The following is a 23,536-nucleotide window of genomic DNA, read 5'->3' on the forward strand; positions in this document are numbered from 1 at the left end:
AGTATCTGAGGTGTCGGTCTAGCAATGATTTATTCATTTTCTCATCAATAAATCACGCAGCAGGGAGTGAGCAGCTCCTCCTTTGCCTTGCTTCACTCAGCTTAAGGGAGTATTTTGGTCAGTGGTGAAACCAGAAGCGACATGGCGAAATGTCGCTGGTGGAGCATGACCATGACGCAGCATCAGCATAGAAAAAACTCAAACAGGAACCCAGAAACTGGTTTATCTTAGTTTAAATGTTACTTTCTTGAAATTTATAACTACAGATTGCTGATTATTCTTATTTTTTTAATATAAGGGAATGTTCAGGAAATTAGATTCAGCACTGAGAGCGCCACCTTCTTGGAACTATCTGGGAATGTTCTCTGAAGATTCCCTGAAAGTTCAGCACAACTTTGACGATGTAACCTTTGGAGAACCTCTGGGTTCAGGATACAACCAAAGCAACTAACAGCGTCTGACTCTACAAGCTTTGCACATCTGGAGACACAAGGGTTTTGCCCTTCTTTGCAAAACAGAACAGATTTTCAATTGGGTTTGGATCTGGACTTTGCCCAAGTAACACATGAATATTCTCCACATTCATCTAAGTTGTAGGGTAATGCCGTCTATTTCTAATTGCAATCTGTAATTTTGGATGTATATCCAGGGTCCTTGTACTGCTGAAAGGTTGAACAGGCAGCTTTTCCTCCATCCATTCATCCATCTTTAAATAAACTCTGACTTGTTTCCTTATCACAGCTGAAGAAAAGCATGGCCACAGAATGATGCTGCCATCACAGTGTTCCACCATTATGTCTTCACACGGCACACATATCTATTCGTTTACTTTGTTGTACTGCTTTTCTCCTGCACCATTGTTAATCTTGAGAAATATTTCAGATCGGATTTATCATTTTCTTCACATTAAAAACTCATTCATTATCATGTTGTCATAAGAATCAGGCGCCAATATATAAAAACACATTTTACCAGTAAGATATCTAAAATGATCATAAACCCTACTAACAAAATACTTTATTTTCATTTTTCCCATTTGGTTTTAGTTCTTTTCTTCTTCTTCTTCTCTTTTTGTGGGCTCCTAAACACAATTTGAAGCAGAATAATTTAGAAACCCAGATATTCCCATGTTGATCCAGATTGGAAGAGGCTACTGTGAAGACTCACATGAAGGGGCAGGGACCGCCACCCTGTCTGTCATCTATTTTTAGCGGATGAAAGACAAGTTTTCAAGCTTGTCTGACCGCTTCAGAGGGGAAATTCACTGAGTCACAGTACGGGTCTGGGTCTCTGAGGCTCTCAGGTTCACCGTGTTGCTTAATTAGGACATCCCGGAAGAGTGCGACCGGAGCTCCTGCTGCTGGTGCTGCTGCTGCTGCTGCTGCTGCTGCGCACAGCCGAGAGGGGAGGACGCACTGGACCGCATGGTGAAGGCGCACAACCCAGAACAAACCGGACGGAAATACTAACAAACCCAACTCAAGACGACGGCAGAAACTTACTGAGGAGCAAAGGAGGGAGGTAAGATGTTTCTATAGGATGTTTTAGATAGACTTTATCCGATGACAGGGAGGAGCAGAGGGGTTGGGGTCCTGCACTGGTGGGTGGAGATGTGCGCGTCCCTGAGCAAATGGGCAAACGTCTTTACTGCTCCGTGTTTTCTCCCATTCCCCTGCGGTGTTGGTGTATTTTAATCATTATGGAGATCGTTATTTTCTTTTGTCATCATTGTCCTGGTCTCAGTGGGTGATTTTATGACGTGACTTAGCGTTGAAAGTGAGGATCACCTCTTGTAATGTTACACCTTTACACACAACACAATAATAACACCGATGTGATTTCAAAGAATCAAATCTCAGTTAGGTTTGCATCAATCTGTGAGCTTCATTGTCTTATAAACTGAAGTCTATGATGCCTCACAAGTTGATGAGGAATAAATGAGCTGTCTGACTCAAAGAGCAAAACGCAGATTCAAAATTAGTTTTGTTTTGAATTGTCTTCACAATAATTTTATACATTTGAAACATTATTAATTAGATCTACTTTAGTTTTTTTGGGGGACATTTGTATTTCCTCTTTCTATGCAGGAGTTTTTTCTGTGCCACCTATGAAATATTACGTGAATATTCTTCATGTTCAGAATTTCATTTGTGAATTATTGTTATTATTGTATAGTTTATAGACTTCAGGCTTTTAGCACATATACAAAGTTTCCCTCCCTATTGTCTCAGGGAGTGCAGCCCAGCACTCTGAGGCCTGCATTAAACTATCTCACAGTGGGTCCATTGCAACAAACGGCAGGCTGTGGCCCAATATAGCCCCAAAGATCAGATACCAGGGCACAGGATCCACAAGCTGAAATCTTTCAGGACCATGTGTTGCTCTCCCAGCTGTTGATTTTTCCATCTTTACACTGTGGAGATGAAAAGATACCTCTGAGAACCAGTGGAGGTTTAAAAACGTACTGCAAGAATACGGTAATAATGGAATCAAGTCGACTGCAACATGTTCTAATTTTTCTGGAACAAGCAAAAAAAAAAAAAAAAATGCTGATTGTTGAAGGACTTCATTAATATTGAAGACCACATGAAAGCTAACAAAAATGCAACTGTAGGAGTCTTCATATCACCATGGAGAATTTGGCCGACTGACAACAAGACCAGTTCAGATGCTGGGGTTTTTTTTTGCTTCCTGGATGTTTGTCCGAAGTTTGACCAGCAGCAGGAAACAGAAACACACACATTCTGTACTTCATCCAATTTTCCACATTTTGTCAAATTTTACAACTGCAAACTTAATTTAATCATTTTCATATTTTTTAACTAATAAAAATCTTAAAAGTGTGGCATGCTTTAGAGCTGCAGGTCTATTGAAGTATGTCTGCACCACCTAGACTGAAACTCAATCTCTAGATGAGTTGCCGTCATCTGGATTCTTAGATGACTGAGAATCATCAGTCATCTGATGACTCAGGTTTTACAATCATTTATCTATGTTATCCAAACATATACAGTAAATACAACTTTATTAACAATTTCACCCGTATGTAATTTTAGCATTAATGTAATGTTTTTGAAATATCAGTGTAAAATGGAAAATTCTTTATTTACACGGCTCACAGTCATTACAGATGACTGATGATCGATGTTCACAGATTCTTAATCAAAATTACATACTAACACCAAAAAAGCATTCCTTTATAACAAAAAAATATAACAATCAAATGAATCTGTCAGTTCTATTGGATTCATAAAAACTGTCAAATGTAATCAAAGTATTCAATGTGATCCATTATGAGAAGCTTCCTAGCCAACTTCTGGTTTGTAGATGTTAAAAAGTTATCTATTAGCAAATTATTCCAATAATATACTGCAAAAATACTGCGAAAAGTTTTGAATTATTCCAATTTAGAGAGCCAGACTCTTGTGAACTGTTTTAAAACTGGTCAGAGGTCTTCTAAGCTTTCTTAAGGTCTGACTTTTCTTTAGTTTCTTCATATTTTCTGTACAGCTCTTGTATCTGACCATGTCAATTATGCAGTATATGTTTTTAAAAACATAACAATCAAATGAATAGAGAGCTACTCTGAAGTCCCATTAGTTGATGTGTGGGGCTGCATGGTGCCACACTTGGTAGCACTGCAGCAAGAAGGTCCTGGGTTCAAACTATTATCTGATCTTTCTGGGCACAGTCCAAAAGCATGACTGTTAGGTGAATTGACCTCTTTAAATTGTTGTTCTGTGGGAATGAGTGTACATGGTTGTCTGACCTTTTTGTCTCTGTGTTGCCCTCTGACCCTGCAAGGACAAGTGGATTTTAGAAACTGGACAAAGGATGAATGTGATTAAATAAAACGATCTTTAGCTGATTTAATGCACCTATAAATAATTTGCTTTAGAGAAAGGAAAAATGATACAAAGCTCTAACAGAAGAGCAGAGAGGTTCACCCTCTTTCAGTTGATCGTGAACTGCAGGGAAAACGTCATGCGTACATCCAAGGTATACATATTTACTGAAGCTGTAATTTTATTTGTTTCTGCCAAGTTGTGGTTTTTATAATAGGTTCAGGTAACATGTGAAAAAAAAAAACCACACACACAAGCTGTTTTTTTACATGTTGCCATGTGATATATGCGAATTAAAATACTTTTTGCTCTTAATGTATAATTTATAGTTTACAGTTTGGCTTGGAAAAAAAAGAAAAGAAAGCCAGAAGTAGACAAATCATAAATAAAAAGGCCTTGTGAATTCATGCTTCCTACTTTGTGTTCAGTTTATAATACCCATCCTGAAAAATGTAAGCTTACACGTTGTGTGAAGTGGAGTTGAAATGAATTTTTCTCCCCTGGCTCCTTGTGTTTTCCTCAGTTTCCATCAGTAGTCGATGTAGTGATCCTAGCACGAGCTCTCCAGGTTTCTGGAGTTCATGTTGTGGCCGCCCGCAAAGCAAAAATAACATCTGAGTCTCACGACAGGCATGTGTCACTGCTGGGTGACTTCTCAACGACCTCCATCAGGGCATGTTTGCTGCTCACAGTCTGTATTCATGAGCAGAAATTGACACATGGGGCATTATTAAACCTGACACTGGTTTACTCCTTTTGCGTGTTTTAAAATCCTTTCTGTAAAGTAGATTTATCACCTTATTGTAATGTGTGTTGAAGGTGGCAGGTGTCAGACTGGAGAGTGTGTGTGACCCAGCAGTAGTTTGCGTAAACATGCAGTGGATAGCTGGATTGAATTCCCCTTTTGGCTGACTAATAAATATTGGAAGCAGGCCTGCATTGTCTCAGGATGAGCCGTACGGCTAGGCAGTGTTAAAACGGACTAGCTACGTTTTATATAACAGTTCAGCTCTAAACTTAAGCAAATTATTTGTTTTAGTAAGTATGAAATGTAATCAGTTTGAGATTTTAATAATAAACTCTCTACTTCAAGTTTTTATACATCTAAATGTGCAGTGCCGTACTAATACATTTATAACCCTTAAAACTTGCTACATTTTGTCATAACCACAAACTTCAATATCATCACCTTCCTAAAATTATGGCCTAAATCTTTTTTTTTTTTTTTACCTAAATATCTCTTGGAAAGAAAGAAACAGTGGTTTTCTTTTGTGACAAAAATGATCTAGGCCATTATTTTAGAAAGTTGATGACCGATGCAATTCATTGGGATTTTTTATTTTATTTCATAGATCAACATAAAGTAGTTTGTAATTATAAAGTCGGGCTAGAAAAGCTTAAGTGACTCAAGAACCATGTATCATTATCCTTCATCTTCACAATTAATCAGTCTATCAAATAAAATCCCAATTTTACATTTAACATGAATGAATAGGAATATTTTGTGATGCACTGTTCATAAGAAATTTCTCATTTCGGTCTCTCACAATCTTTTTAAGTCTTCTTCTCTCTTCAACTCAATTATACGATGGATTTGTGTTTAAGGTCAAAACCTGTTTAAGGCCAAACAACTTAAACACCAACTGTCTTCATATTCAACAAGCTGCACTTCCCACAGTGAAGTCTTTGTGAAAATCATAGTTTCAGAACATCTTCTAGTGATGTCCAGATCACTAAAATAACTAATTTCTGTTTTTGTTTCCAGGATTGTCACAATGGAGGATTTAATGCAGCGGTTGGAGCGGGCTGTGACTCGCATGGAGCAAATATCCATCACGATGCAGGCGTCCAGCAACATGCTGAATGGGAACTGTGTCAACGGTGTGGATGGAGGTGAGTCGGTGCTTAAAAACATTTGCTGAAGTGTTTTCCTGCTGTTCTACAGCCAGAACGGGTAAATGAAGACAGGGTTTCTGTGTATGTGCTTTCAGGTCAGAGTGTGGAGGTCTTCGACGTTCTACTGAGAGGTCCAGTGTCAGATTATCTGACCTGCAGCAGAGCTATAGGAAATGAAGTGGAGAAACATGTAAGTCACTTTATTTAAATAGGACAGGATGGAAATAACAATAACCTTTGTTGTTTACAGTATAAGAATTTACTGACATGTAGCCTATAACAGGAATCAAAAACAGAACATAATTTAAAATGAAAATATGTAATTAACGCTTGTAACTGGAGCAACATTTTCTATATGGCCACAGTAAACAAAGCTGTTTTGACCTATATTTGATATACAAAATATATGCAAAGAACCATCTGTATGTTCTGTCCATGTCATCAACGTTTGTCGGTTTCTGGAAGAGGAGTCGTCACGAGGAACTGACCAGCCAATTACAAGCAGATTTTAATGTAACTATGGCAAAAGTATGACAAAACATACAGCATTAGTAAAACATATTGTTTTATTAAAACAGTATGTTTTATTAAAACTGTTTTAGGACACATTATAATTGACTTTAGTCACAATAAAGCCTATTCAGAGCTCTCCCTTTTCTGTTGGAATGTGATTTCAAATCATTTGCAAAGGTTTTTGTAAAACTATTCTAAAATATCCTAAAGAAAATCCAAAAGAGTGTCTGGAGACAAAATTTAAAATAGAAAAGTTTGGTTAGGCTTCACAGCTCTCCTCTTTCTCTTTAGATCGCTTTTAAAATTATTTTACTAAATGTCTCATAAGCACATGAGACATTTAGACATAAATGTACCACAAGATAAATAAATATTTAATCAAATGTTGTAATAATTTATTTAAGACACTCAATGTGTCATTAAAGTGAAGCTTAACATTTAACTGAACATTTATTTATTTCATGGCACATTTAATTAATGACTTAATGATGTATTTATTTATTTAATTGTGTCCCTTTGACCTTACATAATAAATTAATAAACATAAATTTGATCAAGGGTCGCTTTTCTTCCTTTATGTTAGCTTGTGACAGTTTCTGTGTTTTGATAGTCGTTGGCTGGAAATAAAAATTCAAAATATTCAGTTTTAAACAGCAACGGCAGTTAAAACTGAGCTGAAAGAAGAAATCCTTTTTACTTTCTCATGGAAGAAAATGTATCTAAAGTGGTCTCATTAATGTGGAAATGTTTATATACAGCCATACAAGGAGTACTTGTTCAAATGTTAGGGAGTACCATGGAGGAAAGAATCTTTAATTAAAATCTTATATTGGACCGCTTTACTAAAAGTTAGACTATCAAAACGAAACAAGAAAAGAGTGACTCTAATCTAAGCAAATCACTGTTGGGTGAAGTGGAGTGGATTCAGTTCTCATTTCCCTGGACAGCAGTGTGTAAACAGTGAGGACGGCTCCTCTCCAGATCCCGCTCTTTGAAAGACACACACACGCATCTGGACAGCTGAAGAGACCTGAAGTGTTTGTAGGAGGTCTGTAGTGTTCACATTTCTGCACAATGGAAACAATTTTCATTTCTCTACAATACCTATAGGAAGAAAAGCAGAACTTTGACCCTACGTTTTAACTTAAACTAGTAGAGGACTGTTTTCTTTTTAAGTCTGCAGATCTTAAAATCACGCAACGCAACAGAGAGGGTTTCAGAACAGAGGAATGATGAATGTCTGTATTTTCCCTGCACTTTTTTGTTTCTATTTCTGTGTCTCATCACTGGTCTGAGTGGAGGAGGGATCTGTGTATGAGTGTAACTGAGAACCCGAGGCAGGTTTTTTTGTTCTTTTTTTTTTTTTTTTTTAGTTTTCAGAGCCCCTTATATGGAGAAAACCTCCCTGATGGTTCCTCTGGCCCATGACTTGAGGTCTCAAACATACACAGGACTCACATGGCTGGAAATAACCCAATCTGTGTGTGGGTGTGTGTGCTGGGTGGTTTCACAATCACAATCTAGCAATGATACTGGCAATAGGTTGCCTAAAAATACGCTTTTAGTCAAAATCAGTGTTAATCTTTCCAATTTTGCAGGCCGAGATGGTGAATGAGGCGCTGCAGACTCAGAAAACGTTTCTTCAGATGGCTTCCACGCACCAGGAACCAGCACAGGTGAATCCGCACAATATTTTCACACTAAAACATGCAATTATAAATACAGATAAGCTCTGAAAAAGGGCGGTGATCACTTTGGATGTTAATTAGCAAAGAAACAGTCTGGATTTGTCTGCAGAAATGATCATAGGGCAAGTTCCATATATGGGATTCATCAAATCTGTGCTGATCAGTCAATGTGGAAACAACACGATGCTAATAAATCTGTAAATCATGAATGCATGAGCTATAGTAGATTTTGTGCCCTCACCCACAGTATTTTAAAACTTAAAAACATATTTTTTTTGACAAATAAAGTTCCTATTTTTGTTTTTACAACATCTCATTATTTTATTCCAAACTAAGGTATTAAGCAACTCTGTTTCAAAGAAACTGGATGAGGTCATTGATCCTCCAAACAAACATGGCTGCACAGATCAAAATAACGCCACAATTTCTGTACTGACATCCTGTTAGAAAACCCAAAGTAAGCTCCACCATGATGTTCAGGTGTGAGCAATGAAAAAAAAACTCCCTGATGGAGAGCACCTGCAGTGTTATGGTTATGTAGCACCTGCAGCATCACTCTCTGTTTCACACAACTTCATGCTGCTGCATTCATTCAACAGCCTGACGATTCCTCCTGATGAGGGCTGAGCAGACCTGTGATTAGATCCTCCCTCAGCTTTTTACTGAAAGCAAAGTCAAACAAAACACCTTCAGCATGCACACCAATGATGCTGCAAATCCATGAGAGTTGATTCACTGAACTGCAGGAAACTATTTCCATTCTCTCTGTAAGGCTCTGTAGGAAACAGTGGCAGTTCGGTTCTCGACAGCCGTATCTCGGTCCTGCGTGAGAGAGAGTCTGAGCCCCCGGTCCTGTTTTCCCCCAGCAGTCCAGGCCCATCCAGGGGGATTATTCTGCTCTTTGACCAGGAAAACTGCTAATGCAACACATTCCCAAAATGCCAAACGGCAGAAGAAAAAGAGGGTTGTGACAGAAAGCTGCGTATGAAAGAAGTGATAGTGATATCATCCCTTTGGACTGTGCTGTTTGTGTGCTGTGTGCTGGTGTCAGAGGCCCCACCAGGAAGTGAGTACTTCCAACCTGTCAGGCCATTGGCTAAGAGGGAGAGAAAAAAAGCTTTCAGGCAGAGCCCGGAAAGCAAAGAAGGAAGTTGTTTGGGTTACATGAAGAGAGGGCAGAGGACGCAGGTGTTAGAGGAGAAATGACAACATTTATTTAGAGTTTCTCTTCAGGCATCTAAAATCTCCCACTAAGTCTTCTTTGACTTTTGAAAGATGCACCAGCTGTCTCTCCTGATCATCCTGGCCTTCTTTTATGCCCCCTTTTCTTCAGCTCATGGAAGATGGTTGATTTTGTGTCTGGTAAAAGATTTCTGTTTATTTATTGTCTTTATTAAATCTTGCCATATTAGCTCCTCCCTTTTTGCCTGTTTATTTAATTGTTCCTTTATTGTTTTCTCTTTGATTGGTGTCATTTTTCTTTTTCTAAAATGGCACATTTTAGCTTGGAGAGGTCGAAGTAACAATGGTTTCTATGCACAGTTGACATTAAAACCTCCCAGATTCCCTGGGTAAAATCACAAACCACCCACTCTCAGAAATAAAAACCTCCGCACCACACATTTATTTAGCTGTAGCATCCAGTGCGGCTGTAAAACAGTGATAAATAAATCTGGGCAATACCCCCTCTACTTTCTTTCACCCTGTCTCTTTCAAAGACACACACACACACACACACACACACATTTCACAAAGTTCTGGCCTTTCTCTCCTGCGCTGCGCTGTTGTGCTCTCTGACTTTTTATGGACATGTTCTATATTTGAGCCTGTACTCAGTGTGAGAGATAGAGAGTCTGAGTGAAACGCAGAGAAAGGAAGGCAAAAGAAAGTAGCTTGACCTCAGGTTGGCCTGTTAACGTGACTGGGCTTCTTTCTACGAGTTGCGGGTCTAGGATGTTCACACACAGACAGACAGTTTACATCCCTGTAACAGGACGATCCCTAATCTGATCCAGTGTTTGAATATTAAGATATACGGCTCAGATAATTTGCTTTATAGGCAAATCGATAATTGATAGTATGGATGTCTGCTTATTAATATCTTTTTAATATTCTAACAGATATTTATGCTTTGATCTTAACCATTTCACTATAGTTCAGTTTTTGAACTGAGCCTCCATCCCAGTTTAAACTTGTCTGCAAGTTTTCTTTCCACATATTGAAATGAAATGAACTTATAAAACACTTTTCAGAATCACAAACAAAATCAGCTTTATTGTTTTGTGTACACATGGAAGGAATTTGACTTCAAAGTCAAGCACTGACAGCGTACAGATATAAATTATGAACATATGAAATTTAGATTAAATAAAATGGGGATAAATAGGAACTATATACATATATATATGTGTGTGTATCTACAGCCTTTGAAAAAGAAAAAAGTGAAAATATGTGTATTTTCTTTCACAGCCACTCAGGCTGTTCATTGTGTTAATCAGACAAAGAGTCTGACAAAGAAACTGTTTCTGTAGCAGCTGTTTCTTTTGCAAATATCACTTTGTAGCACCAGCCTGAAGATAAAAGTCTGAACAGTTTGTGTCCAGGATGTGTGGGGTCTGCAGAGATTGTAGCTGGCCTTTTCTGACCCTATTGATTCTCTTACATGTGGTGTGGATCTCTGCTGCTCTTGCACAGCTAAAATGCATTTCTGATTAATCATTTTCTCACCTCATACTTGTTAGTTTTTTATCTTGCTAAAATGGAAAAGCCATGTGTGATTGTAGTTTCACTTGACAATTTTCTCCTACTTTCTGTGAAGCATTTTGCTCATCGAAGGGGTGTGAATACCTGTACAAAATACTATTACGTTATGACAAAAGTTGAGTGCCAAATACAGATTGAAGGAACATGGTTCTGGGAAGGAATTTACAGAGAGAAAAATTTACTCTGGCTTTTTCCACCTCATCCAGTGTTATTTGTTTTTGTTGCTGTGCACTCAGGCATGCAGGAAATTCTTCAAACTTGCTCACGTGGTCAGTATTTCTTTCATTTCCATCACACAGAAGCTTAAAAGGATACTCTTTTAGTCTTTGGCTGCAGCTTATTAGCAGTATATATTTTGTACTGCTCTGGGTTCAGGGTGAGAGATGTTTGATTGGTAAACTGTAAACACTGGAGGAGCGGGACGCCTTACAAGGCCAGAGGGATCTCCCCATGGACAGAGGAATGTCGGAAAGAAAAGGAGCGATGGGGAAAGGTGAATAAGAGCCGGGAGGCACGCTAGATCTGGAAGATCCAGTGGAAAAAAAAAAGTCTTATAAAATTAGACCCTGTTCTAAGAGCTAGTTTGAGGTTTACTGTGAGGACGGGCGGAGGAGGGCAGCTGAAAATCATCTGAAGCATTTCTGTAAACACTATCAATCCCAGTAGACTACATGTCGACGTCCTTCTGAATGTTTTCTCCCCCTTTTGCTGTTACTCTGTTAATTTCTCAATGTTTGCTTTTGCAGATGGAGCTCCAAGACCTCCTGAAGCCAATTTCCGATCACATCCAGGAGATCCAGAACTTCAGGGAGCGAAACCGAGGCAGCTCGCTCTTCAACCACCTGTCGGCCGTCAGCGAGAGCATTCCCGCCCTGGGCTGGGTGGCAGTGGTACAAAACGAGAATATAATGAAGTAAAATCTGATCAGGAGAGCTAGGGGTGGACGACATAAAGTTTAATCACAATATTTTGTGGTACTATTGTCATAGTAATAAAAGAGACAAAAAGAACTACTTAGTGCAAATAGTTCTTATAGTTCTTATAGTGCAAAACTCTGACTGCTATTATATCTCCACAAATACAAATATTGTTCTTGAAAAACTTCTTCAGGACATCAGTCATATGTAGAAGTGTGATTTATAACACTAAATTACAAATAGTAAATGCATTTAATCATATTTTCAAATATTTTAGCATTTATTGATAATTTCATAGAACAAACAGTGGAAACAAGTTTAAAATTAACAATCCCAACAACACAGACAGATTGAGAGGTTTTAAACATCATTAATGAGAATTTATTATGACCCCAATAAATCAAAATTAATATTGTGACAAAAAAAATCTCTCATCATAAATTATAAACGATACAATAAATGCCCACACCCAATGATAACTGTTCATGTGGATTTTATGAAAATATGAAATAATTGTGAAAGAAAATAAAGTCTAGAGTTGAGATACATTTCAAAAGACCTTATTTACAGGGTTTCTGTTTCCCCTCAATAACAGAAAATGGAAATGCTCTCAGTATTTCCAACTAAATATAATTTATATCCAGATGACAGCTGCCTCTCTTTAGGACCTCAAAACTCACACTGTCGCTCTCATGAAGGGACCTTCCCCAAATTTATCACAAACATTCTGAACCTTCAAATATCGGCGTGAACTTCTCAGCTTTTACCCTCAACTGAAGACAAATCTTCAGTGGAGGCGAGGTGTTTATATCTCTGCCAGGATGAGGAAAGACTTTCTCATGAGAGCGCATCTTTTCTGTTCCTGTCTCAGAGTCAGAAACCAGGTCCGTACGTGAAGGAAATGAACGATGCAGCCACCTTCTACACCAACAGAGTGCTAAAGGACTACAAGGAAACGTAAGTATGCTTCAGAAGTATTGATTAATGATAGTATTGAAACTACTTTCTGATTAGGACAGGACTTTATTGTGCTCTTTAATATTTTAAAAGGTTGGCGCATAAAGAGCAAGTGATCTTTGATCATCTTTAAATAGGATTTACATAAAAAGAAGGTTGATTATTTTTTTTTTTTTTTTGTCAAGTGAATCATTTCTGTGTTGTTTTAATCTTTTGAATTAATTTGACCTTTTCTTTGGCGGACACCACCAGTTTTATGTAAAATGTCCTAGAGTTTCAAAGGGTTAATGAATCCCTTCGCTCTAAAAAATTTTCCACAGTCTTTTGGAGAGAAACAAACCCACAGGGCTTGTCCTCGACTGTACCTAATGGGTCAGTGTAATATTGTTATGAGGACTTGGTAAACCCAAGATGCCATTTTTGCTGTAGTTCTCGACCAGTGAGCATTAAAGGTTGTTTTATTATCCTTTCGTTTTGCTGCACCTGCTAGCAATAATATGAGTCCCTTGTCCAGCTTTGTTTGTCACATGAGATGTTTTCTACTTTTTAATTCCTTCTCTGACTGTAGATATGGGTAAATTTGGGCAAATTGCTTTTTTATTGTAAACATTTTCTGACCTAAGAATGGTACGTTCTTTTGTTTTTCCATTTTTTAAGATGACATTAGACTTACTTATCACTTTCAGTAGTTAAGTAGCTGAAGTTAGATGAGTTATTATTATTATTTTGTGGCATTTTCACGTTGTGTAAAAGTGTTTTGTACAAAAATGTTTTAAAGCTACTTTCAGTGATAATTCATTTACACCAATAGTTTCATAGATCTATGAGATCTGGTCCATTCCTGGTTGTTCCCTTTTAGCTTACTTTTGTTCATCTCCTCTGTCTCACGCGCTCTCTGTTCTCCCAGCGACAGACGTCATGTGGACTGGGTACACGCCTACCTGTCAATCTGGACTGAGATGCAGTCCTTCATCAAGCAGCACCACACCACAGGACTGGTGTGGAGCAAGACTGTGAGTCGGATTCTTTTCTAATTGCAACAATCTGAATTAATTCTGTTGTCTTTTCCAACATGTGGTAAGCAGAAGAAAATCACTGGTGTGTTATTTCAGCTGTGATTCTGCTCTGATATTTTTAAACCAGCTAGGTTTTCCTTTTTTTTTTTTTTTTTTGCAAACATTTCCATTTTTAGAGATAAAGCAGCAGGGTTACATAAGCCACTGCAGAGAGCATGAATGAATGAATGAACTTCTCCTGAGTGGCTGCACATCACAGGTCTCTGCAGGGCTCTCAAAACACCAGCCACTCCCACACACACTCCTGGTTTTGGAAGGGCCTGCTCAGGAACTCCTCAGTAGATTCCAGAGATTATGATGGCAGGAAAATAAATCTTTTGAATTAATTTGACCTTTTCCCGGCTCAGTACCTCATAAATATATTCAAACCTTTTCACATTTTCTCCCTTGAAAACTACAAACGTTAAGGAATTCTTGCAGATCACATGCAATGTACCAACACACAGTGGTGTATAATTCCGAAGTGGAGGGAAAATACTACACGATCGTCTAAATTTCTTTAAAATAAAAGACAGAAAAGTGTGGCTTTCAAGTGTACTAGCCCCCCCTTCACTTTGGTGTGCTTGAATAAAATAAACTTCAACAAACTTCCTTCTGAAATCACCAAATAGAGTCAGACTGTGTAATTTAATCTTAGTGAACAAAAAGGCACAAGTGTGCACCTCGGAAACAACAGGAATACTGTTGTGGACAAGTTTAAAGTCAGGCTATAAAACAACATCCCAAGCTTTGAACATCTCACAGAGCTTTTTTACTGTATTATCCTAAAATGAAAAAAATCTGTTGGCAAGACAATCGAGCCATAGAGTTGTGGTAAATCTGATGTTTGTAGAAAAGTGAGAACTGAGCTGATGAAGGCTGATGGGAAGATGGATGGAGCTAAATGCAGAACAATCCTGGAAGAAAATCTTTTAGAGGCTACAACTGGATGCATCAAATCATGGCTGTGCGACAGAGACAGACTTTGAATCTTTTTTCTACATTAAATGTTGAAACCTTACCCTTGTTCTTTGCCAGGGAGAGAGCGGCAATGAATCCAATCATGCGATCTCAAAACATGGTTAATGGATCGGCGAATGCATGCAAGTATCGGCCAATGTTGATACGAGAGAAAAAAAAAAAAGCACAAATATTGGCCCAAAATATCAGCCAGTCGATGTATCAGTCAACTTCTAATTTGAAACAACCACCATATTTTGTTGAGGTTTTAAGATCTGTCTCCAGAATTTATAAAGCTCTCCCACATGATGAAATTTCAGTCCAAGAAATTTCTTATGTCTCCTACTAAAACCACAATGTGTCTTTATTCTGCATGCATTTCTCTCTGGGCTAAGCAGCCTCACTAAACCCATGTGCATGGCTGAGCTTTAGGGACAGCTGCGTCTCCATGTTTGCGCTAAAAATCATATTCTGCTACTTTAATGTGAGGATAAATGTCTGTCTGATGCGGAACAACTGTGACCACAAGTGCTTTCTGTACGCGGAAACCTGAGAGCCTGCAGAGGCTGTATGTGTCAGCTGCTGCTCCTGCTGTCAGACGACAGAGCAGGTGTGTGTGCGTGCACAAGCAGGGAAGTGTGCTGCTCTAACAGGTGGTCCTCAGGGTTTACTTGAATGGAGGATTTCTTCACAGAGGAACCTCGACAAAAGGGGCCTGTGTGCATTCGCTGCCTGTGCCGTAACCTAAACTGCGGGGCCGCTTGCTGTTCGGCAACAGCTGCCGTCTGCCGCTCATTTACGGGTTTAGTGACAGAACCTTTCTCTCACATACAGACACATGTACGTTCGGTCCGGCCGCAGCACAGCAGGGCAAAGAAAAAGAGCCGGAGTTGGGGCTTAAAGTCTGAAATAAAAAACCACAGCAGCAAACTGTTCCAGCAAGTTAGTGCGCCTGTCAGTGCCACACATTTTACAACTTGAGTCACTGAGCTGCCAAATATTTGTTCCAGCTGTCCTGTGTGGACTTACCGATAACCAGGTTCTGGCCTGCAGTCTGTGTTAACTGTGCAGCATAAGATACATAAAGCCAGAAAGACTTTACCCTTTTTCTCTCTGGTTCTATAGATCTATCAGTAGGTTTATTGCTCTGATTTAATGAGTGGGTCTTTAAAATGACAGAAAATAGTAAAGGCAGACCTCAGAGTTTCTTAACCGATGTGTGTTTGTGTTTTGTTTGTCCCTTTGTATTGGTGTTTTGGATGGCTTTTGTATTCTGATTCTATTTTGTTTTTTCCACTCAGTCATCCGTACATGTTTGTACTTTGTATTGATACTTTTAGCTTTTTCTTATACGCACCTTGTATTTTGCTTATTATTATTTTACTATTTATACTTTCGTTGTCAGTGTTCATTTGCCCCTTTTCTAAAAGGCATTTTTAGTTATTAGTCATTTTCCTTCAGCTTCCCTGCATTCTGTTAATTGTACTGACCTGGTTCCCCTGTGAATGATCACCTCTTACATTCTGCCAGATCTTTCCAACATAAGACATTGTTCATGTCTTATGTTTTCTCACCTCTCTCTTGTGGTTTCTGTTTCTCAGATTTTTTCCCTTTCATGTCTCAGTTTTTTTATAAACTAGTTTGGGATTATTTTTGTTTTTGCTCATTGATCACTGGTTTTTCTCCTGGCCTAATAAATTTAGGCTAGATTTACTTGGTTGAATTGTTGCGTTTGAATTGTGCTGTATTTTGAGTCACTCAGCTTTAAATTTTTCAGCTGAAAACCGGGTCATTTGGGAGATAAAGAGTTATGATGAAGTATTTGTCCCATCACGCACTCTTAGTGTTATTGAATTCATCCACATATGAGAGTAATGAACAGGCGATTTTAGGTTTTACCGCTCTAACATCTTACAGGTTCAGTTTAATGCTGAAAAGCCAGTATCGGTACTTCCTGTACAATACTGCCTCAAATGAACAATTTGAATAATACAGCTGCTGGTTCTAAAACATGTTACAGCTTTAAGTTTTCTTCAACCACAGTGCAAATCATTTCTTTTCTTCCCACAGGGTCCCATTGCTCCTGTGTCTCTCTTAGACTCGTCTCCTCCGCCCAGTGCTCCCTGTCCGCCGCCTCCTCCACCTGGCCCTCCTCCGGTCTTCACTGATGATGACGCCAAGCCTCAAACAGGCAGTGCAACACCTCAGCACTCAGCTTTGTTTGCCCAGCTCAACCAGGGCATGGACATCACTAAAGGTAAAAACCCAATACTGGCCTCAACTGACTGAAGATGTTCATTCAGAATCAGGCGTTTGATTTTTGTTCCAGTCTTTACTTGTTCTAAAATGTCACATTCATTATTCTGCACAGTGGTTCTTTCAAGGCTGCAGCTTGACGCTATACTTTGTTTTTGTCACCGCTTTTTCTTCCACTAAACTTTCTATCAATATCCTTTCATGGTGGACTCTGTAAACAACCAAACTCCTTAGTAATACCCTTATTAGATTGTCCTCCATAGGGAGAGTGTCAATGAATCTCTGCTGGACACATTTCTGTAAGCTTAATATATTTATTTGGAAATATACTTTTTGAGAAACGTATTAGCAAAAATAAAAATTAATCTATACACAAGTTTTGCTTTTTAAATTAAATGACTGGTGTAAATTGAACACTTGATTTACTGAGATCTATTTGTACATGTCTAGGTCTGAAGCACATCTCAGATGAGCAGAAGACTCATAAGAACCCCAACCTTCGTTCTCAAGCGTCACCGATTAAAAGCAAAGATCCCCAGCATGAGAACGCTCCCAAAGCAGCAGCCCAGAAAAGACTCCCTCTGCTGGAGCTGGAGGGGAAAAAGTGGAGGGTGGTACGCAAAACTTAAGTTATTCATATTAACCCTCTTTACTGTGATTCATCATGTTCTCATGCATACGCCTCGTCTTGTTTGTTGAAGGAAAACTTTGAGCAGAAACACGACTTGGTGATTGAGGAGACAGAGTTGAAACAGGTGGTGTACGTCTTTGGCTGCAACAACTCCACCCTGCAGGTCAAAGGCAAAATTAACTCCATCATCGTAGGTGAGCTGCCGAGACTCAGGGCTACATAATTATACGCTGCTTCTAACAATTTCTCTAAGCCTGGTTTGTTCGGTCTTTCCCCAGATAATTGTAAAAAGCTTGGTCTGGTTTTTGAGAATGCTGTTGGGATAGTAGAGATCATCAACTCTAGAAGCATTCAGCTGCAGGTTAGTAAAGATATATATATATATAATCTGAACTATTACAGTGGCTCCTCATTTGATATCTGGCCAATTATCACCTTTAAATATATCCAGTTTAGCCCTGCCCTCCTAACCCTGGTTACTGTATGGACAAAAAGAGACATAATTGAATAAACACCTAAATAAATATATAGAAAAATGACATTCTAAATGTGTGCATGTCTTAAAATACTTCCTAAATAGCTCAATAACAAATATAAATTTAATTTAAACAAACATATTTTTATGTATTTAATTATTTTTATTTTTAAGTCCTTCACAGCAAGATATCTTACATTTATTTAATCTTTCGTTACAATCAAAGTTAATGAATAGATTTAAGACTGGTATAGCTTAAATTGATTTATCTAGAGTTAACTTACTGTCCAGCTGAACCAATCAGATTTTAATTATTTTTAGTACGAAATAATTGTACTAAAAATGTTTTTATTTCACCTCAGAACAAAACAATTTATACAAAATATATTTTCAGATAATTACATTTTTTTTGTTGAGTTGTACATTTAAATATAATATTTTTGATTTGATAAGTTTTTCATATTTAAATAATTATGGAAACAATTATTTATTCAACGTTCCCATTTCCAGTTTTATTTAAACTGTGGCATACATAAATTAATAAATGCCTTGTTTATTCATTCATGATATCGTGGCGCTTTGGGCCATCAAAAAGTGCCAAAATTAACACTTGCACTGTACAGCGGTTAGTTTTTCAAGATGTTAAAACATGCCAGTGACCTGCCAGATGGTTTTATTCCTTCCTCTCTGCAGGTGTTGGGAGTTGTTCCTACTATTTCTATCAACAAGACCGAGGGCTGCCAGGTTTACCTGAGCAAAGCCGCGCTGAACTGTGACATCGTCAGTGCCAAGAGCTCTGAGATGAACGTCCTGATCCCGGCGGGAGACGATGACTATGTGAGTGAGAAAGTGGGAGGAAGGCTCCACACTCGGAGACAAGCATATCAGTTTGTGGGGACATTATGTTTTGCTGGTGAACTCAGCGGGATCTCTTTGATTTGCTTCCTTTGCAGAGGGAGTTTCCCGTCCCGGAACAGTTCAAGACCGTTTGGGACGGCTCCAAGCTGGTGACAGAACCCACTGAGATTGCAGGATGAGATGCATGTCAGGAATCCCTTTTGAATGCGTTCACACCCCCTTGAATGTTTTCACCTTTTGTAACGTTACAAACACAACCTTCATTGTATTTCATTAGGGTTTAGGGAGACAGACCAACAAAAAGTAGTGTGTAACTGTGAATTGGAAGGATAATCATACTTTTATACATGCTCACAAATTCACCATATATGCAGGATACCTGTGTATCCAGTAGCCTTTAACGCCAATAAGTAAAATTTAGTGCAAATAATTGCATTCATAACTCATATAACTAAAAAATAAAGTTTATCTGTGCATAATAGAAACTCGGTATAAAGTCCAGGCAGTTCAAAGAGCATCGTGAAGGCAAATGAGCACAACTGACCAGTCACTGATAAGGTTTTAAGGCAGGTCTGAAACATGGTGGTGGCTGCATCATGCTGTGGGGATGATTCCCTCCAGCAGGGACAGATAAGGGTTTATAGAAAAACGAATAAAGCTAAATGGTGGAAGTTCACTTTTCTGCAGAATAACAATGCTAAACATACAATGGGATTTCTCTTAAAAATTGTTCTCCTTAATTTTACTTTTTAAGTAAAGAGTTATGTGTATAAAGTATGACAAAAGAAAGGAGGTAAGATTAAATAAGTCTATACTTCTCCTTTATGCTCCTTTTCAAATAGCTCTCAAAAATGCATATTAAGGTATTTGAACTGTGAATGAGAATATATTTGAAATAAATAAACAAACATCCATCTCTACAGTATAATGGTTTATGTGTTAAAATGGCATAGTCAAAGTTCAGACCTAATCTAGTTGAGAATTTCTGGAGATATTTGAACAATGTCTTTCACAGAGGCTCAAAATGTGCAAAGGTGGTAGAGACTCACCCCAGTAGACTGGCAGACGAAACATTTTAAAATGTTTATTCAGTTAAAACAAAAAGGTAAAACATGCATAATTATGCATTTCTTTATGTGCTGGACTCTCACAAAACCCTAACGAAATATATTAAACTTCAAGGTATTCACAACATTTGGAAGAGGTATGAACACTTTAGCAGGGTGCAAGATACAAAAGGGATGTAATAGATAGTGACTGATAGGTTAACCTCTATAACTGTATTTGTGACGTTATAAATTTGGCTTTTTTTTTGGCACTTTTCAGCTGTTAAATCTCCCCACCCCCACAGGTTGATCAGATTACACTGAAACAAACCTAGAACCCATCTGTTACATGTCTGTGCCATAGCAATAAAGGCATTTATATGAGACCATGTAGCTACTGAAAATTATATCTTTAAATATAAGACTAACATTTTATACTTTCTCTGTTCTGGATTGTTTATTCCTATTTTAGCATCTATTTCAGTTATGAGGTTTTTGTATTTATAGCTGCTGTAATCAGTACAAGAATTGAGCTCAGATGTGCTGCTTTGCACTACAATTATGCCATTTGTCTGTAGTATAATTTAGCACTCGTTGTGTATTTGTACATCACTTTAATTTGTAATAAAATTAAGCACAGAGCACTAGCATAAGACAGATAGAAATATACATGAAACTAATGTTTAATTTACAATAAATTTATGTAATGCTTGTCATTTTTCAAATAAAGAAAATATCTCTCAGGTCTGGCTTGCAAGAATGTTCTCTAGTAGAAAGAAAAATTCAGATGTGTGAAAAAATCCTGGTGAAAACTACAATAACAATTGCTCAATTCAACTTCCAGATTTGGAAACGGAGGCGTTGTTTAGTGTTTGATCACCATGTTTCCCTGAGAGTCTTGGGTAAAGAGTATTTCATCGTCTTCATCCTCCTCCTCCTCCTCCTCCTCCTCAGGTTTGTAACTTCTCACCAATCCAGGGCTCAGGTTACTCTGATCCTTGAGTGGGCTCCTGGTCTGGAGGCCTCGATGTGCTATCACCCTGAATCCCTCTGAGTCCTGAGTGAACAACGTGGCCAAACTGTCCTCGTCCAATTCCTTGCATTTCTGCTGTTTCTTAAGAGGAGAGCTTCTAGGTTTTCTCCACAATGAGTCAAAATGCAATTCTTTTACAAGACAGCTCCCCGAGTGATCAATTTGTTTTTGTGGTGAAGCGTTTTTCACCTCTGCCCACTTATGATTTGACCAAGTTCCAAGATGAGATAAAGAAATATATTTACTTGGAGACTTAGAGGAGATTAATCTGCTATTTTCTTTCCCGTCTTTTAAATGAGAACAGTTTTCAGCACGTTTCTGAGTTGATGTCTTTCCCTCCATATTTTTTAGATTTCCAAAGCTCTCTGAATTCTGAATATTGTTTATAAAATTTGACTCTGAGCCGGCGAAGTCCTCAGAGTACTCGCTAAAGGTGAACATAGGGTCCTGACTCCATGGCTGCGGAGCGATTTGACTGTCCTTATCCAGAAGTGAGGGCTCAAGGAGCCTCCGCTTGCACTGAGGGGGTTGACACTCTGCAGATTTACCTTCTAGTGAAGCTGAATAGTGGGTTCTCTTATTGTTCCATGTAGTTATGTTAGCCTCTTCCACATTTTCTTTTTCCAAATTATAATCCATACCGGCATCAGACTCCAAATCCAAGTTTTCAGAACAATTTTCACGCGCTCGTTTTTTCACAGATGAAACAGTCGCGGGTCTGGCTGTGGTGGACGGTGACGAGGGCTGCCCCGGATCCAGGCTTGGTGCTTCAGTGGAAGACATCTTGTGGAGAACTTTTGGAAGAAATCATTTTAAATAGAAGTTATTCTAGTTATCACATTGCAGCTTTATTATCTTTATACTGATTTCTCCACAGGGTTCCCACCACATTCATCATTAGCAACACAAATTTCTAGAATTATTTGGGCTTTTTTGGACAATTCTTAAAGTAAAAATTAAAGTTCTCTGACATTATGATAGATTTTTCAACCAAAATAGATCTACAAGGAAAGATGGAAAGACTGATGGACAAACTGCATGATGGTTAAATAGACGGGTAAATTAAACATTAGGACAACTAAAGGCTAAGATGAAGAGAAACTGATATATGTTGTCGTTTTCAATATTCATAATATTTGTACTTAGAAGATAACTAATTCAAAATGAGTCCTTTTCCGGACTCTTTAAACTGCAGAAACCATGCATAGATTTCACCTTTTCAGCTCAGAAAACAAAGTAAAAAACAAAGTATTCCAGCTAGCTTTAAATATTTCTTTTGAAATGCAGTCATTGAAAACACCATCAAGTCTCACAAGTCTCAACAATTTTCAATACTTTATCAATGTGAACACTATTTGTGTAAAAAAATTACCATTTAGGAAGCTACTGGCTGCTTACCTCTACGTTTAGGTGCAAAAAAAGCAGATATGGAACTCTGTTTAGTTTTTGGCATCTCCATTTTAGTCTGAGTGAAGTTGAGGGCTACAGCCAAACTGTACCCTTCACCTTTAGCCAAAGGATTCAACAGTTTAGAAATAGGACGGGCATGGCGTTTCTGGGAAATAAAAAAAGAGCACAAAATGAGCAATAAAAAAAACTGTAAATAAAGACCATAAGGTAACAATTCCATCTGTGTTTTAAACTCCAATAATCACCTTTTTAGCCTTTTCTTTCAGCTGCACCGTGTCCAGCCAAATCCCACATTCTTCCTGAGCAGGTGCTGCCTTAGAGTTTTTCATAATGGAAAATGATCTGAAAAACATTACAAAAGGGTTTACATTTATCTTTCAAAGGCATAGCAATATATGTTGTTGCTCTATATACTTTCATTAACAAAAATTACTATTTTATTATTATTTTTAATAATAATCATGATAAAAATACATAAATTGTAGAACTGATAAAATGCTATCATAAATAAGGAAACACTAGACAGATATTAAAAAAGGGTAACATTTTGGAATCATAAAAACAATTTTAAAACCCTTTAGCCGTAGATAAAAAGTAAAACACAACATTGGATTAACTTATAATGTAGCTACTCTAAAGCCATACGAAAACAAGATAGAAAACATAATAAATTAACATTTTAAGGCATTAAGGACCCATTAAAAGTGTAACAGAATAAATAATAACACTTCTAATTACAAGATAAAATAAATATAAAGAATAACGTAGCGTTCAAACGACTGGTTAAAATTATTTTTCAAAAGAAACCCCTACAAATGGTAAAAATAAAATTGAACGTGTAAAATTTAGATATTTGTGTTGTGAATAGCCAATTTAAACATGAAATGCGATAATTGTTCAGAATTGTCTCAAACGTTCATATCTATTCAAAACTGAGACGTAAAGTTGACGGTAAATATTTTTCGGGTTTTCCATCAACTGCAAAATTAGGGACTACTCCAAAGTTGGACACAATAAACTGAACTCCGGCCTTCTCCCTCGCGTTATTAAGTTGCGGCCAAGATTTATTTTTTATTTTCGTCTTCTATGTGACCAGACAGACGCGCTCCGTACTTACCAACCTTGACGATGAAAACACGTTAAACGTTTTTTAAGGAAAGGCTTTACTTATCACTCATTTCAGTTTGAGTCTGCCGCCTTAATAATGAGCTGTCCGTTTCGTTTGCCTGTTTA

The 23,536-nt window shown here is 37.9% G+C and overlaps 2 protein-coding genes across 2 annotated transcripts; one reads left to right on the plus strand and one right to left on the minus strand.

The window, feature by feature from the left end:
* The first annotated feature begins 1,266 nt into the window (after window positions 1-1,266).
* Window positions 1,267-20,603, plus strand: cap2 (cyclase associated actin cytoskeleton regulatory protein 2). The gene is made up of 13 exons (XM_044137946.1): window positions 1,267-1,521; window positions 5,611-5,738; window positions 5,837-5,931; window positions 7,853-7,930; window positions 11,452-11,595; window positions 12,494-12,579; window positions 13,487-13,592; window positions 16,665-16,851; window positions 17,301-17,464; window positions 17,552-17,675; window positions 17,760-17,842; window positions 18,650-18,793; window positions 18,910-20,603. The coding sequence occupies exons 2-13, from the start codon at window positions 5,621-5,623 to the stop codon at window positions 18,991-18,993; spliced, it is 1,413 nt and encodes a 470-aa protein (XP_043993881.1). The 5' UTR covers window positions 1,267-1,521; window positions 5,611-5,620; the 3' UTR covers window positions 18,994-20,603.
* LOC122843298 (aurora kinase A and ninein-interacting protein) lies at window positions 19,563-23,529 on the minus strand. Its single transcript, XM_044137947.1, has 4 exons — window positions 23,421-23,529; window positions 22,549-22,645; window positions 22,292-22,448; window positions 19,563-21,687 (listed from the first exon to the last, which is right to left on the minus strand). Exons 2-4 carry the CDS (start codon window positions 22,630-22,632, stop codon window positions 20,726-20,728), a joined length of 1,203 nt encoding a protein of 400 aa, XP_043993882.1. The 5' UTR covers window positions 22,633-22,645; window positions 23,421-23,529; the 3' UTR covers window positions 19,563-20,725.
* Between the last annotated feature and the right edge of the window lie 7 nt (window positions 23,530-23,536).

This window comes from Gambusia affinis, linkage group LG14 (genome assembly GCF_019740435.1).
Source record: "Gambusia affinis linkage group LG14, SWU_Gaff_1.0, whole genome shotgun sequence".
Taxonomy (NCBI): Eukaryota; Metazoa; Chordata; class Actinopteri; order Cyprinodontiformes; family Poeciliidae; genus Gambusia; species Gambusia affinis.